The sequence below is a fragment of the Natrix helvetica genome (assembly GCF_964273705.1).
Source record: "Natrix helvetica genome assembly, chromosome: 4".
NCBI lineage: Eukaryota > Metazoa > Chordata > Lepidosauria > Squamata > Natricidae > Natrix > Natrix helvetica.
This window is the reverse complement of record NC_138550.1, coordinates 14,559,340-14,574,488: the sequence shown is the minus strand read 5'-3', so window position 1 is coordinate 14,574,488 and position 15,149 is coordinate 14,559,340. Positions and strand designations below refer to the sequence as shown.

The window sequence follows — 15,149 nt, the reverse complement described above, 5'->3', positions numbered from 1 at the left end:
GTTTGTTAGGTATGCCAGGCAAAGGTGCCGTCCCAAGGGTTGATAGCCAGGAACCTTGAATAGGAAACAGTGTTACTAATACTTGTAAGGTATTGAGGGAAGAAGGAATGGCCTTGAGAGAGACAGGAGGAAGTACCAAGAAGATGGTTAGGTAAAAGGGCCCAGAATCCAGGATAGGAATACAACGTGAGTGTCTTAGATGAGCCCAATTCTAGTTCACATGTAGATAAAAAGATACTGTTTCGATCTAGGCTTCCCAAGAGCATGAAGTTCCTTGTCCCGACAAAAAACCCTTTTATTAATTTATTGTGAATTCTGCTCATTCACATCCAGCAAAGTCTTTCAAGGGAGGATATGCAGTCACAGACCTTATCTGGCTTGGAAAGCTGACAGGTCGATATCTGTAAAACTTGGCAAGGAGTCTTGGAGAGTCACGAACCAATTAAGCGAACTAATTGTCTCCTGCAAACTCCACTCCCCTTTTGCTCCTCTTTTATTTCCTTTGAGAGGGGCCATCCATCATCACCTGCAGCCTTACTCTCAAGTCAACCCTTCCTTGTTCCTTAGCTGTTCCCTTTGTTTGGCAACTCTGAGCATGCACACACTGGGAACAGGCTCCAGCTGTTCGTCTGCCTCACTGATGTCTGCCTCTGAAGGCAGTTGATAATTAGCATACGACTCTGGGCCCTTCTCTGTCTCCGACGCAGAGCCCTCATCAGAGCCTTCTCCAGACTTCAGGACTGGCCCATGTTCCTCCCCAACCCTCCTCACTGTCTGAATCTGCTGGCAGCTCCACTGGCCTCTAGAGTCATCAGAATAATTGGTATGCTTATTTGCAAGAAAATTCTAAAAGTGGTGGGATACCTGCCAAAATCCTCATGCAGTGATGTAAGAACTTTGCTAACCTCAAGACTGATTAGTTTGCTAATGAGCAGCTCAGAAATTAATATTCACAATGCTTGGAGATCTGAGAGTAGAAACAGACAAACTATTAGCACTGGAAGATCCATAATTATCATATTGATGAGAGTAACCCATGCTGTCCAAAGGGGAAAATAGGGACAACTGAAATAAGACTCCTATTGAAGAATGGTGAAGCAGCTGTGGGGTGATGGAAGTATGCACGGCCCTTCAGTTTTTAACTGGAAAATTCATATAAATTCGTAGCAACGCAACTTTCACACCTATTCAGTTATGCTGTCATCACAGATTCATTTTCTCCAAAGTTGAACATTTTTCCTAGTTAGAGCTTAATAATCTCCATTTCACTAGACTGGAGTCAGTTATGAAGATACTGTCAGGAATGAGGAATGGGGCTTGGAATTAATAAGATGGTATCTATTATGTTGGAATGTACGTATATTTTAGTGAAGGAAAAGTTCCTTCGTATAAATGTCTCTCTAGAGCAGGGGTATCCAAACTTTTTGCAAGGAGGGCCAGATTTGGTGAGGTGAAAATGTGTGGGGCCGATTATTCAGCCTGACATTTTTTGAACCCTTAACATTAAATGCGAATTGACTACTGTATTTTTCGGAGTATAAGACGCACCAAGATTTTGAAGAGGCAAATTTAAAAAAAAGTTTTTGCACTCTCCCAAAAATGGCCCATTTTTCACGAAAATGGGCCTTTTTTTTAAAAGGGCATGAATAGCCTTTAAGAGGCTTCTAGAGTGCTCCTGGGGGCTGGGGGGGGGCAAAGTTGAGCAAAAAATGGCCCGTTTTTTGCTCATTTATGCCCTCCACAGCCCCCAGGAGCACTCTGAAAACCTCCTAAAGGCTATGCACAGCCATTTTGGTGAAGGGGGCAGAGTTTTGGGAGGCAAAAAATGCTGTATTCAGTGTATAAGATGCACCCAGATTTTTAGCCTCTTTTTTGAGGGGAAAAAGATGCATCTTTATACTTTGAAAAATACGGTATTTTATGAAAGACTAAACAAATAACTCCAGTGGGGAGAAGAGGCTGCGGGCCGCTTGAAATTTGAAAAAAGGGCCACATTTGGCCCCCGGGCCACACTTTGGACATGCCTGCTCTAGAGCAGTGGTGGGTTTCTACCATTTCAGACTGGTTTGGCCAAACCGGTAGTGGTTTGGCAGCCTGGGTTGCTGGAACCGGCAGTGACCCAGGCCTGCCATGACCCCGAATCAATTCCCCCCCCCCTTTTTATTGAACTGTGCATGCGTGTGCAACATGCAGCCATGAACAAACCAGCAGTAGTGCCTGCCAGAACCCACTCCTGCTCTAGAGGATTAGACTATGTGTGTGTATGTGTGCGTATGTGCATGCATGTGTGTGTAGATAGGTAGGTAGGTAGGTAGGTAGGTAGGTAGATAGATAGATAGATAGATAGATGATAGATAGATAGATAGATAGATAGATAGATAGATAGATAGATAGATAGATGAAGTAAAGGTTCCCCTTGCACATATTTGCTAGTCGTTTCCTGACTCTAGGGGGAGGTGCTCATCTCCGTTTCAAAGCCGAAGAGCCAACGCTGTCTGAAGATGTCTCCGTGGTCATGTGGCAGCATGACTAAACGCCGAAGGTGCACGGAACTCTGACACTTCCCCACCAAAGGTGGTCCCTATTTTTCTACTTGCATTTTTACATGCTTTCGAACAGTTAGGTTGGCAGAAGCTGGGAGAAGTAACAGCAGCTCACTCCATTACGCGGCGCTAGGGATTTGAACTGCCAGACTGCTGACCTTTCTGATCAACAAGCTCAGTATCTTAGCCACTGAGCCACCACATCCCCTTGAGGGATAGCTAGAGAGACAAAGAGATAGAGAGATAGAGATACCTTATATTATCCATATTGACAGTATTTTTCAGAATTGGTATCACTTACTGATCTTTTTTTTTTTAAAAAAAAATCAGGATTAAACCTGAAAGTTTTTCATGCAAATGCTATCTAGGTATCAATAGATCAGGTTTTTTTTTTTAAAAAAAAAATGCCGTTTCTTCTATAAATTCATTACTTGGCAAATTAAAACACAAAATTGCTCATGTAAGTTATTCTAACATATTTAAAATCTACACAATCTTCTCAAATATATGCATTTTACATGCATTTTTTACCTTTTTATTTAATTTAATTTTAATTTAATTTAATGCTTCTAGACCGCCCCCTCTCCCGAAAGGGACTCGGGGCGGTGTACAGTTCATACAAAATATAACAAGATACAATAAAATTAAATATGTACAGTTGACAGTTGACATGGAGGAGGTTAAAATGCCGTTAAAAGAACTGTACAAAGCAGATATAAAATAAATTCAAACCCCTAAAAACAAATACAGTAAATTAAAAAAAACCTAAAATAACCAGATATAGTACGTTTGCCAGGAGGGACAGTTGAATTATGCCAGGCCTGCTAATCGGAACAGGTGAGTCTTCAGCTAACCCAGAGCTCTTTTCTGGGCCAAAGAGTCCAAAGGTCCAAATGTTGGGGTCTTTTTAAATTTGTTTATATCATTAAACATAAATGCCTTTGAGTCCTATGCAGATCCTTGTGGAACTTCCAACTTCTATGTCAATTCCTGGCTCAGTATGACAAGTCAGTCAACAAGGGAAATGGAAACATTTTCTAAAATATGTGGAATGAAAGCTACTCTATATATATACAACCAGGGCTTGTAACACAAATACATACCTATTTCCCTGGCTCAGCTGATAAGGAGGAGAGCCTGTGGCTTAGTGGCTAACAAATCTGCCTAATATGTAACACAGCCCAGGTTCAAATCCCAGTAAGGGTATAGCTAGCTGATGAGAACTAAATAGCTTGAAATAGATCTATACTAGTCTCCCTTTATTTATTTATCAGCACAAATACAATACATACATGCATACATGCATACATGCATACATGCATACATACATACATACATACATACATACATACATACATACATAGTTCATAAGGCTGGAATGAGGAATCTATTATGGCACCAGCACCCTTATTTTATTTAACCCAAAGAAGAACATTCTATCCATATCCATGTGACTCCTTATGCCTGCTTAGAATAATTCTATCATTTATCATTATTATGACAGATGAGCAATGCCCTCAGGCTGAGCTCAACATCTGGCGACCATCTGAGCACATCCATGTAGTTCATCATGCATCATTTGCCATTGTCTTCTGGGATATTTTTAACCCTCTAATTTAGTCAAGAATCTTGAAATTAATGGGTAGAAAGCCATCCATGCAGTAACCAAAGTTAATCCTGCTTACTGTTTAACCTAGACAAGGTCAACTCAAGGATGAGATGTATTTAGAATAGAATAGAATAGAATAGAATAGAATAGAATAGAATAGAATAGAATAGAATTCCAATAGAGTTGGAAGGGACCTTGGAGGTCTTCTAGTCCAACCGCCTGCTTAGGCAGGAAACCCTATACCGTTTCAGACAAATGGCTATCCAATATCTTCTTAAAGACTTCCAGTATTGGGGCATTCACAACTTCTGGAGGCAAGCTGTTCCACTGATTAATTGTTCTAACTGTCAGGAAGTTTCTCCTCAGTTCTAAGTTGCTTCTCTCCTTGATTAGTTTCCACCCATTGCTTCTTGTTCTACCCTCAGGTGCCTTGGAGAATAGTTTGACTCCCTCTTCTTTGTGGCAGCCCCTGAGATATTGGAACACTGCTATCATGTCTCCCCTAGTCCTTCTTTTCATTAAACTAGACATACCCAGTTCCTGCAACCGTTCTTCATATGTTTTAGTCTCCAGTCCCCTAATCCTCTTTGTTGCTCTTCTCTGCACTCATTCTAGAGTCTCCACATCTTTTCTACATCGTGGTGACCAAAACTGAATGCAGTATTCCAAGTGTGGCAGTATTTCATTTGTTAATGGTCCACTGAATTTTATTGTCTACAGTGGAAGTGTAGAAGAACCATGAGATGATCTTTGAGAAAATAAACAGTAACTGCTGATAAAAACACTGTGAAACTTTCAAGATTCTGCTACTAACCCTATATTGATAGGGTTCTAGCATTATTTCTGATCTTTGTCTCCAGACCTGACGTACCACAAAGTATTAGCATTAATGAAAACCTAACAGTATTTCCCTTTCCTTCTTATGCCAAAGAGAGCCAAGTAAGACAATCTTTAGTTTCTTCCTCACATTTTCTTGTTTTTCCTCAGTTGACTTGATGCTTCACTAATTAAACCAAGAGACAGATAAAATACAAAGTTACAAAAAAAAAGAGATTTAAAAAAGGGCAAATGGAATCTAAATGGGAAGAATTTAAAAAGTGACCAAAATAAAAAAGAAAATTGACTCCCAACTTTCCTCAGTACAAATACAAATATATAGTAAGATAATATTTTACTCTAAATGCAAACCAAAACTTCATATAAACAATATGCAAGTTTAACAATCCAAAACAGTCTATAAATCTATATAGCAAAATAATTACTTTGTCAGGGTTCCAAGTAACACCCCCAAGGAAAGAAAACTCTGAGGCTTGAGTTCCATTTTATTAGAGATGTTATATTGGCACATCTGGGAAAACCCGAATCTGAAGTTTCCAGGTTTTCCCCACCCAAAAGAAAGTTCAAGTCCTTGCCCAGCATCCACATGTCCATCACATGGTCGAATCAGGCACCATCCCAAACTGGAGATGCCTTCTAGTCACACCATGGCAGCCGCAGGGCCAGGTGACCTTGACTTTCTGAGAAAGAATGGTATTATGGCTATATATCACCCATACTCTGCATAATTCCCCCCATCCCATTTTCCCACAGAAAATATACCAGGCCTGGAGTCCCAAAGGTAAAAGATGGCCTCCAGGTCTGACATACTTATTCTAAGCATAAACCTACACACACACACACACACACACACACACACACTCAAATACATACCCATTATGCACAATATTTTCCATAATCATAACAAATCTGATTATCAAATACGTTACTGATTCAACATGATCTCTATGCTCCTCTATAGGAAACCTGAGAAAAAATTTCACATTGATGCATTATTCCCATTATTAAAGTACATTTTAATACAACTTTTCAACATTTCCCACCTAAGGCTTTGAGACTTAGAAGAACCTTTTCTTTGAGTCCTAAAGAGATCCCTGTGGAACTTTCAATTTTTATGTCAATTCCTGACACTGCAGCTCAGTATGACAAGTCAGTAGACAAGGGGAATGGAAACATTTTCCAAAAGATGTTACCATACGCCGGATTATTCTGAACGATTCCTACGTGCTAAAATAAATATATACTGTACATCAAAAAGCTTGAGAATTTTCTTGACTCACTTATGATATAGGGAAAGGGAGAGAAAGAGGTTATGCTACAAAGTACCAAACCTATCTAGGAGCATCTTTATTAGAAGTGCTTTATGCAGTAAGAACTGACAAAAAACCATTTGCTTCTGGCTAACATTACTTTTTCACAGACAGCCCTCTTCTCTTGTGGCATTTTGAGAAAGTTCCCGTAATATCCTCAGTGCAATTGTGCTCAATGGCCCAGAGAGGTTGTCAACTCCTGACATAAATAAAACATACGCAATAGAGAAGAACTACACCATCTCCCAGGTTTTGAATATACTCAGCATTTTTAATCACTCAAAGCTAAACTTGCAATCAGAAGTGGTAGAAACTCAGACAGATCATTTTAGAGAAAACTAGGGCTGCAACAAGTAAGGACTTCATTAAAAAAGTATCAAGGCTTTTGGCCACTTTTCCCAGGACTCCTACAGTAGATAAGAAATCTGTTGGTAAATGACTGCGGGTAATTTCTAGTTTTATTTGTTTCCATCAGTCATAGTTGCTCGTGGGATGGAGAGGTGCGGTGGCCTAGAGGTGGAGTGCTAACCTCACAATCACGAGGCTGTGAGTCCGATCCTAGGTAGAGGCAGATCTTTCTCGCTATGGGCACAATGAGAATGTATCTGTTGAACAAAACTCTGCATTGGCGACAAGAAGGGCATCTGGCCAGTAAACACTCTGCTAGCCCAATTGAGTTGCCTAGACTCTATCCCGCAAGGGATTATGGGGTTGTTAATGGTGATGATAGTTGCTTGCAGGATGTTTGTGGGAATGTAATGACTCCAGGCTGATTCCTCTTTTTTGTCTCCAACCCCAAGCTCTGTCTGTCCTTCTCCTATAGAAACAATGCTGTGGCTTTTGTATAGATAATCCCAAAGGGAATGGCCTTTGGCTATTTCAATATTAGCCAATATATCGGATCAGAGCAAGCCCGCGCACCATTCAGTTCAGCGATCAGAAAATAAAGCCTGATATTTATTTATCAAAAACCACCAACCAGAAGCTACAGCTGGCACATAAAGCAGCTACACAAACAGGCCAAAGGGTGGCCTATGTAGCAAGCCTGTTGCATAAGCTGCACTGTTTCTCAATTTGCTTCTGGGTCCAATTCAGGGTATTGGTTATGCCCTTTAATGCCCTTTATGGCATAGGGCTAGTGTACCTGAGAAACCATCTCAGCCAGTGGTGGGATTCAAATAATTTAACAACTCAGGGTCAGATTGGCTGTCATGGGAGGCGTGGCCCACCCCCCTCCTCCAGTTCCATCACACATGCGGGACGAGCCTTCCATGAAGAAGATATATTAGGTATATAAGTCCAAGATGGCAGCCTTGATGGTATGAAAGCTCCATCTGTGTTTTTAATGTATGAAGTTGAGGCGAGAGCTCCGTCCTCTGCAACAACATCTATATAGGATATGGTAGAAGGTTATCTGAACAAATTTCAACTGAGCTACTTCCAAAAAGCTTCTCTCTCAGTAGTGACATTTAGAAGAGATATGAGACAGGGGAGGAGTGGGAGAAAGTCCTTGGACGACTCCTATCCACTGTCTGCTATTGCTGTTTCTATTCACTGAGCAAAATGGATTGGTTTAACCTTATTTCAAAAATGCTAACTCCAGTTCAGAAGCGTTTACGAGACACAGACTTTAATTATCCTTTTGATAGCTCAGGTATCAAAGCATTTACTGATCCACCATCAAGATCACAGCTGAAACTTATGAGCCCACAGAGTCGCTATCGATATAACATTCAGCCAACCTTACCTGGTGAGTGAAGTGGAGGAGAGCATATTAGCACCACACCTTGACCTTCCCTCACGGACACGACACTTCTGGTTCGTCCGCTGAAATTCCCCAGATCTGTTAACATAAGATTGCATTTTTGATTCGCAAGGAGAATGTTTTCAATATTAAGTGTCCATACAGAGTTATTTTCCATTCTTCCTTTTTTCTTATGCTTAAAAAAAACAAAAACCCATCGCTTTTGCCATGCCTCAAAAACATGAAAGAGAACAAAACATCGCTTTCTTTTGAATTCAACGTATTCTGGCTAATTGCAACTAGTAAATAGAGATGTTCCATGTGACATTTTTATTATTTCTTAGGGGATGCAGAAAAGTGTCAGCCAAAAGCTATTGAGTGATATGACCGTTTATAACAGGTATCTAATAGCTCTTTTACAATTTCTCACTTATCGATTTCTTCCCTAATAAAAAGTCATTCTGTGTACAGTTGAAAGAGATACAAAGGGAGGTGAGGAAGCTTTGCATCGTATCTGTATCCTGGATAAAGCTCTTGAGGGTTATAAAAAGGATACTGCAACTTAACTAATAAACTATACAAATGTCTGCAATACTGGCTCTATTGGTCTGTAGAGATTCTCAGTCATCCAGGTTATGGTTGGCCAAAGGTGCTTTTTCAGGAGGCAAATGGACTTTCTTTTTTTTCCTTTGAAGACATTTCTCTTCTTATCCAAGAAGCTTCTTCAGCTCTGACAGGATAGTGGGAAATGGAAGGATTTATATTCCTTGCAAGCGTCTGGTCATTTGCATCCTTTTAGAGCATGGGTATTAAACTTGCATCATCATGGAGGCGTCACATAACGTATCATGGCTTTTCCCCCTTTGCTAAACCGGGCGTGGGTGTGGCCAGTGCATGATGGGCCACGAGTTTGATACCCCTGTTTTAGAGGGTCATTCTTGGATGAGAAGTGAAATGTGTTCAAAGAAAAAACAAGAAAGTCCAGTTCAGGGGTGGGATCCAACATTTTTTACTACCGGTTCTGTGGGCTTGGCTTGGTGGGCGTGGCAGGGGAAGGGTACTGCAAAATCCCCATTTCTTCCCGATCAGCTGCGACTTAGGAGGCAGAGAATAGATGGGGATGGGGCCAGTCAGAGGTGGTATTTACCGGTCCTCTGAACTACTCAAAATTTTTGCTACCGGTTCTCCAGAACTGGTCAGTACCTGCTGAATATCAGTTCTAGTCCAGTTGCCTCCTGAAAAAGCACCTGTATGATTGGCTCTACTGGGAAATCTGTGCCATGAGTCCCTGTTGAGAAGATATTATGATTCAAATTAGACTATAAAGCTCTGAACATTATTTAAAAAATATTTTAAAAGCCTGAATTCCCTAATTCTGTCAAATTCCTTTTGTGGGAAGATCTTGCTTGTGATTCTAGCTATGGGTATGCCTCACACTATCCTAAATTAGAGTAGGACCTCCTTGGTTGTGTTGAGCTGGAGATAGTGAGCTTACTGCCATAAAATCTACTTTTAAAAGACAGTTGAAAGCATGGCCTGTTTTCTGATCATTTGAAGAGTATACAATAGTTCAGGTTCAAGATTTTTTTTAAAAAAAGAATTATGTTTTAATACTCGCATAGCCTTACAACACATTTATTGTTTTTTATTGTCTTGCTGTTCTGCCAATGGGGCAACTTTTTTCTTTTTAATTGAGAAAAAAAGCTTTCAATGTTATTGTTTGTACAGATTTCCTTTCCTTTTGTGCTCAACAGCACTTCAAAAAAAATGAAATATGGAAAACAAACAAAAAAATCACTCCTTACAAAATAAATGATTTCTGGCTAATTTCAATTGGAAAACAAATGCAAAGTAGAAAAGTACGTTACATTCATGTAATTATATGTTTACACGGGATTTAAAATATGCAAATTGTTTCTTATGTTTGTCTCGCATACAGTCTTTTGAGCCATGTTACTAGTTCTTTTCTCGACAAAATTGGACTTTTTCCTGTTTCTAAAACGAAGGGTAATACATTCTTGATGTGGTAGTACCCACACAGACAAATACAGACACATATAATATACAGCTTATTCTAAGTAAACATGTTTAGTTTTCTCATCCAGGAGTCTGACAGTCCACGGATAGAAACTGTTCTTCAGCCTGTTTGTGTGGCTGGCTACCCTTCTATATCTCCTTTCTGATGGTAGGAGGGTAAAGAGGTGCTGACCAGGGTGTGAGTCACCCCTGAGGATTTTCCTCACTCTTCTAAGGCAGGAAGCCCTAGCGATCTCATCTAGTGGTATCAGGGCAATGATGGGATTCAGCCAATTTGCACCACTTCAGAAGAACCGGTCGGTAACTTTCTGAGCAGTTTGGTGAACTGGTTTTTGGAAGAAATCATTAGGGCAGAGAACCGGTTGTTAAATTATTTGAATCCCACCACTGTATCATGGGACGGCCCATTAGGCTTTGTGCTGTGCTCACCACCTTCTGTAATGTTTTTTCTGTCCACGGCTCTCAAACTGGCATACCATATTGCGATGCAACAATATTTTTTCTATCTTAGTGTTCTTATTAACTAGGACCAGGGGTGAAATCCAGCAGGTTATGACAGGTTCTGGAGAACAGGTAGCGCAAATTTTCAGTTGTTTAGAGAACTGGTAGCGCAAATTTTCAGAAGTTCGGAGAACCTGTAGGGCAAATTTTGAGTAGTTTGGAGAACCGGTAGGGCAAATTTTCAGAAGTTGAGAGAACCGGGAGGGCAAATTTTCAGAAGTTCGGAGAACCGGTAGCGCAAATTTTCAGAAGTTTGGAGAACCAGTAGGGCAAATTTTCAGAAGTTCGGAGAACCAGTAGGGCAAATTTTCAGAAGTTCGGAGAACCAGTAGGGCAAATTTTCAGAAGTTCGGAGAACCTGTAGGGCAAATTTTGAGTAGTTCGGAGAACCGGTAGGGCAAATTTTCAGAAGTTGAGAGAACCAGTAGGGCAAATTTTCAGAAGTTCGGAGAACCGGTAGGGCAAATTTTCAGAAGTTCGGAGAACCAGTAGCGCAAATTTTCAGAAGTTTGGAGAACCAGTAGGGCAAATTTTCAGAAGTTCGGAGAACCAGTAGGGCAAATTTTCAGAAGTTCGGAGAACCGGTAGGGCAAATTTTGAGTAGTTCGGAGAACCGGCAAATGCCACCTCTGACTGGCTGTAGAGTGGGGTGGGAATGAAGGTTTTGCAGTATCATTCCCCTGCCACGCCCACCAAGTCACACCACACCCACCAAGCCACCCCCCCCATAACCAGTAGTAAAAAAAAATGTATTTCACCACTGACTAGGACACACCCAAATGGATTCTCTCCTTTTGCAAAGTAAGGGATGGCTCACAACTCAGTGAAAAGCAACGGTTTTGCTTCCAGAATAAGCTAACATCAATAGTTTAAAAAACAGAAATGAAGGAAAATGAGGTCATGGAAGCCAGGCACACAGTCACTAAAGCAGTACAATTTAATCTACTGCTCATTGAAATATCTGTTTTGTATAAGTTACAGGTCATTGAGAAACAACTGGAAATTTGTTCTCCAGGCAGCATTATAGAGACCTTATCTTTCTTTTGCACAAATAATTTGATTCTTGTTACTGCTGTCACTATCACTATTACCACTACTACTTGAGATGGTTCCATTTTGGTTGAATATTTGATTTTTTTAACCATTTAGTACTGAAAAGAGAATTTAAGCTTAATTATAGGAGCAGAATGCTAAATTATGCCCCAAATACTAGGAATTTGTTGATATCACAAGAATTTTGAGAATAGCAGACTTGGAATGTGGCAAAGAAGATAGATCCACGTTGTAATTGTATTTGAAGCATTTTAAAAATATTCTTTTATTTTATTTTGTCAAATAAACTAATAAAAATATATTAAAATTACAGGAAAGGAGAGGCTAGCATCAGCAGTGGTATATTTGTAACTAATTTTAGTTACGATTATCTATTGTGTACTCAGCTTGGATGAAAAGAAAAGTCTAAACGCACATTGTTTAACAAACACAATACAATATAAACAATATTTTTCCATCTCTCTCTATCATGCCAGTTCCACAAAGCCTTTCTATCACCTGCGACTGAAGTATGTATAATGACACACCCCTTTTTGCAACATTGCCTAATCACTTCATTTGTACCCTACAATAAAGTTTGTTGTTTGTCTATTCAGTCTAAACGATATAAAAAGAAATATATTGAAACAAAGCAGGAGGAATGGTCGCGGGCTTCAAAATACTGGCACAAGCAATTAAATTGGGTAAATTGTAGGGAGAAAAATATCCTTATTTTGTAATCTATCGTCAAAGACAATTCTCTTGTCTACAAATAAGCCACCTGTATCTGTTTCTTTAGCAACACTGGAAGTCTTTAAGAAGATGTTGGATAGCTATTTGTCTGAAACGGTATAGGGTTTCCTGCCTAGGCAGGGGGTTGGACTAGAAGACCTCCAAGGTCCCTTCCAACTCTACTATTGTATTGTACTCGGAACAGGAGTCTTCTCGGCTCTGAAGGTAAGTCTATTTTCAATCAGCTGGGTCATGGTTGTCCCAAAGGTAATTTTTTTAAACTAGTTAATAACCAGGAATTGCCTGGGTATTTATTTATAATAAATGTCCAAACTAAACGTAAGTTCTAATGCTGGATTTTCACCCTTACCAGAGGGAGATCCCTTGCGGAGTACTGTGAAGCCTTTACCAACTCCACTGCGCTGTACATAGAAGTCACTTTACGGCAGTACAATAGAAGCCATTTTAAGGCACAACAGGCTGTATCTTAACAGAACACATACCCCGGAGGGTGTGTGTGTTAGGGCTGTCTTACCCCCACAGTATTTTTTGTTTCCAGAGAATAAGTCATCTGTGTACCAAGTTTGGTTGAAATTGCAAGAGACGTTCCAGAGTTATGCTGGAACACGCACACACACACACACAGAGCCATTTTTAGATAGATAGATAGATAGATAGATAGATAGATAGATAGATAGATAGATAGATAGATAGATAGATAGATAGATATGGGCAACTGGACCACCTTGCCTTTTTCGTTTGAAAATGTTTCACTTCTCACCCAAGAAGCCTGGAGAAACTTGTTGGATGAGAAGCTAAATGTTTTCAGAGGAAAAAAACAAAACAAGAAATCTGCTTTTAGGGGGAAAAAACACCTTTGGCCATCTCTTTGGCGATTAGCTCTTACACTTAGATGGGGAGCACATTTGGCTTGTTCATTTAGTTGATAGATTTAGATCTTCCCTCATACATTCTGTTTTGCAGCCTCCACCCTATGGAAAAGCAATCCCCAGAGATAAGGACAGTACCACATCTCCTAGGGTTTCAGAAAGGTCTTAAAATCTGATTTTGGCCCTAGGCCTGAGAGTAATGTATTGTTGTACTGAAGGCCCCTGTTGTGTTTGATTAGATTGTGTGATTTTTAGCTCATTTTAGCCTGGGCTGTCTAGGTAGCTTTAGATTTTATCTATTTTTATGGATTTTTGTTTTGTTTTCTATGCTGTCCTATAATAAGGGAGTCATATAATAAAGGAGGCTATTATAGATTTAGACAAACAATCATCATCATCATCATCATCATCATCATCATCATCATCATCATCACCAACCCAAGCTGGCAGGAATAGTCAACACTCCAGTAGATAGGCTTAAGATACAGAAGGATCTTGACATTCTTGAACATTGGGCACTATCTAACAAAATGAAATTCAATGGTGAAAAAAGTAAGGTTCTACATTTAGGCAAGACAAACCAAATGCACAGGTACAGTATAGGTGGTACCTTGCTCAGTAGTAGTAACTGGGAAAGGGATCTTGGCGTCCTAGTGGACAGCCATTTAAATATGAGCTAGCCGTGTGCAGCAGCCGTGTGCACAGTTCTAGGCTGCATAAACAGAGGGATAGAATCAAGATCATGTGAAGGGTTAATACCACTTTATAAGGCCTTGATGAGGCCACACTTGGAATACTGCATTCAGTTTTGGTCGCCACGATGTAGAAAAGATGTGGAGACTCTAGAAAGAGTGCAGAGAAGAGCAACAATGATGATTAGGGGACTGGAGGCTAAAACGTACTGCAGGAACTGGGTATGTCTAGTTTAATGAAAAGAAGGACTAGGGGAGACATGATAGCAGTGCTCCAATATCTCAGGGGTTGCCACAAAGAAGAGGGAGTCAAACTATTCTCCAAAGCACCTGAGGGCAGAACAAGAAGCAATGGGTGAAAACTAATCAAGGAGAGAAGCAACTTAGAACTGAGGAGAAATTTCCTGACAGTTAGAACAATTAATCAGTGGAATAACTTGCCTCCAGAAGTTGTGAATGCCCCAACACTGGAAGTCTTTAAGAAGATGTTGGATAGCCATTTGTCTGATGTGTAGGGTTTCCTGCCTAGGCAGGGGGTTGGACTAGAAGACCTCCAAGGTCCCTTCCAACTCTGCTATTGTATTGCATTATATTATATTAAACCCATCATTATGCCTTTTGTTCAGGAGCTCACAGTAGAATGTGTAGTGCTACCTCATTCAATTTTCCTCCAAAATAATCTTTTGAGGTAGATTAATTTGAATGGCGCAAAGTCATTCAGGGAGCTTCTGTGATTGAGGATAAATTTGAACTTGGATTGTGAACTTGTCAAGTACACCACAATAACAGTGACTAGGTTCTATTGGTCAAAATTCAAGATTTACTCCTAATTCCTTGTTACCTTTTAATCTCCTTACTTCTGTACTACTTTTTTTTTTTGCTTGCCCTTGAACCTGTAATTTAGATAGTTATCATCTTACATAAGGAACAATGGCTTCTTACAAACATTATCCAGTGCAGGCAAGGATTAATAACACCATTCACAGAGGAATAGAGTGACAGGACTTTTACAGAAATTTTTTTTTTCATGATTTGATATTATTAGCCTGGTAGTTTTAGATGCTTATTTTTAGAAGGTGAAATAGGTTAGCAACATAAGAAAGCTGAAGGAAAGAGCTGGAAAATATATTTCTGAAAGAAGAATGAGGTCAGGAGCAGTAGGATTCCAAAATGAACTTTTTTGAAGAAAAAAAAAAATTAAACAGGCCTCGTGTTTTCCTGC

The 15,149-nt window shown here is 39.9% G+C and overlaps 1 protein-coding gene across 1 annotated transcript in view; it reads right to left on the bottom strand.

Moving 5' to 3' along the window:
- Nucleotides 1-15,149, bottom strand: part of CNTN5 (contactin 5) — a 354,084-nt gene that overhangs the window by 211,905 nt on the left and 127,030 nt on the right. The window contains exon 5 of the mRNA XM_081951235.1: nt 8,047-8,142. Coding sequence (XP_081807361.1) covers nt 8,047-8,142 — 96 coding nt within the window. The remainder of the gene's footprint in view (nt 1-8,046; nt 8,143-15,149) is intronic.